Below are 2,185 nucleotides of genomic sequence, written 5' to 3'. Positions count from 1 at the left end.
TCAGCAGGGCAAATTTACTGATGGCTCAACATCCTGCAGAGCTGCGCAGGGGCGGTCCCGGGTGCGGAGCCCGCCTGACAGTGCTCACCACAACAGCCCAAACTAAAATAACACTTAAAACACACACTCCTGCTTAACTTACACCTGCTGCCCTCCTGTCCTTGTTTGTCCCAACTGCTTCATGCAGATTACGATGCTTAATTTCATAATAGCCCTGAGCTAGTTTAAATACTTAATTTAGGTCACTTCTAGTCTCTCATGCAGGCTAAATAATCTCTCCTTAACTGGCCTTGCACACAAATCCCTCCTGTCCACCTCCTGCACATTGCTCCCAGCAACACCCCCAGCAGAAAATGTTGATGGGAAACATTTTCCAGTGAAACAAAGGTAGCACTAGAGACCTGATAAAGTGGGGGGGGAGGAGGGGGGAGAAAGAGTTAGCAAAATGGATTTGACCAGAAAAGCAAAGAACATTTCGGACTGTTAAAACATTTAATTATTTTAATCTTAAATTATTTAAGGGTGACTTTTAATTTTTACTTGAAATTTGTAACCATTTAAATTTAACTACTTAAAGCCTGAATATGGTTCATTTACCCAGAAAAACCATCCTGCACTTTTCAATTAGGTACATTTTTCTAAACTGCATTTACATTTCTCTGAAATTATTTCTCCTCCAATTCTTTCCCCTCGCCTGCAAACTAAAGAGTTCATTATTCATTCAGCTCTCCGATTTGTTTCTTCTGGAGGGTAATTCCAAGCAACAAAATTCAAACCCAGGCTTCTGCTCACCCAAAACTCAAGGCTCTTTGATATCAAACTACCTCCAGCTTTGTTAAATAAGGAGTCCTATCGTACCATCAATCTTTCAATAGAAATCCCTGCTGAGCATCACTGCCTTCGCTGCCGACACTTCACAGACGTATGTTTATGTATGTACACATGTACATACAGATGTACACACTCTCTCTATGCTTTTTTTATCGATAGCCCAAGGTGACCCTGACTGGATGCTATGCCAAATAATTCAAACCCAGGTCCTTCTCGGAGCAGAAGTCTGAAATACTGGGGGTGTGTGTGGAGGGGGGGAGCGGGTGTTCACAGCTAGCAGTGGTGGTTTTGAAGAGTCTTTTTTTATTTCCTTTCCAGCTGCCATACTAACGAACCTCATGGGGGAAAACCATGCCAGAGGAAGAGGCAAAATGAGGCTACTGAAGTCAAAGGAAGAAAATATAAGACTCTTTGACAGGACAGAAAATGAGGCACAATTAGGGAAGAGTTATTGCCTGGAAAATGATAATGGACAGAAAATAACCATTTTTTTTCCTTTTTCCTAGTGACATCCACAAGGACCATGCACCAGGGTGTTAAATGCCAGCATTTCAGTTATGTTTTTACTTACTGCCAAAGGCTGAGCCTGCAGCTGCACCTGGAAAAAACAAGAAGAAGTGCGGTCACTGGAAGCAGGACACCATCGGCTCTGATACCAGCAGAAGATCAAACAGATACACGACGTGGGACCGAACAGCAGTTAATTAGCAGGGGTCTTGCTTACAGGCATATCAGTTTGACGCAACAGCTTAAAAGGTGCTTTTGTCAAACCACAGAGGCAACCCGTCAGTGCTGACTGGGGTCTTGGCACCTCAAGCCTTTCACCTAGAGAACAACCAGTGTGACCTTGCTGATGGGCTTTTCTGTTAACTATTTCCTTGACCTACCATCAAAGCCCAGTGAAGGAGAAGCACACTTGCTGATGTTCCCTGCGCTCAGTACAAACTGCAGGGTCTGAACCAGGTTATTGCACCTGGGGCAGTTCTCTAGGAGCAAGAAGGGCTGAACAGCACTCCCACTGCAGCACTCACTCAACAGGACTCGGCAAAGCCACCAGCTTCAAGGCCACCAAACCATCCAAGGACCAGCTTCTGGCTTTCAGCACCCAGGAGAATAATGGCCATGGTCCCCCCGACTGTAACAAGCAGATGAATCACAGAAAGTCAAGAGGAGAGGCCTTCAGAGAACTGCCTCTGTTGCAGAGGAGGAGGATGTTGATGGGGGAAGGAGGAAGCAACAGAGAGAGGGTCAGGGGAAGGAAGAAGACTGAGTGACAGATGGGAAGAGAGATGAACGGGAGGAGAAAGAGCAGAGGAGAAAGAGAAATAGGAAGAGACACAAGAAACGGAGGGGA

At 45.4% G+C, this 2,185-nt stretch overlaps 1 protein-coding gene across 1 annotated transcript in view; it reads right to left on the bottom strand.

The window, feature by feature from the left end:
- Positions 1 to 2,185, bottom strand: part of NTNG2 (netrin G2) — a 45,631-nt gene that overhangs the window by 11,897 nt on the left and 31,549 nt on the right. The window contains 1 exon segment of the mRNA XM_010141250.1: positions 1,403 to 1,429. Within this exon segment, the coding sequence (XP_010139552.1) occupies positions 1,403 to 1,429 (27 nt within the window).

The sequence above is a fragment of the Buceros rhinoceros genome, unplaced genomic scaffold, assembly GCF_000710305.1.
Source record: "Buceros rhinoceros silvestris isolate BGI_N320 unplaced genomic scaffold, ASM71030v1 scaffold11690, whole genome shotgun sequence".
NCBI lineage: Eukaryota > Metazoa > Chordata > Aves > Bucerotiformes > Bucerotidae > Buceros > Buceros rhinoceros.
The sequence above is the reverse complement of the archived record's forward strand: the minus strand, read 5'-3'. Positions and strand labels throughout refer to the sequence as shown.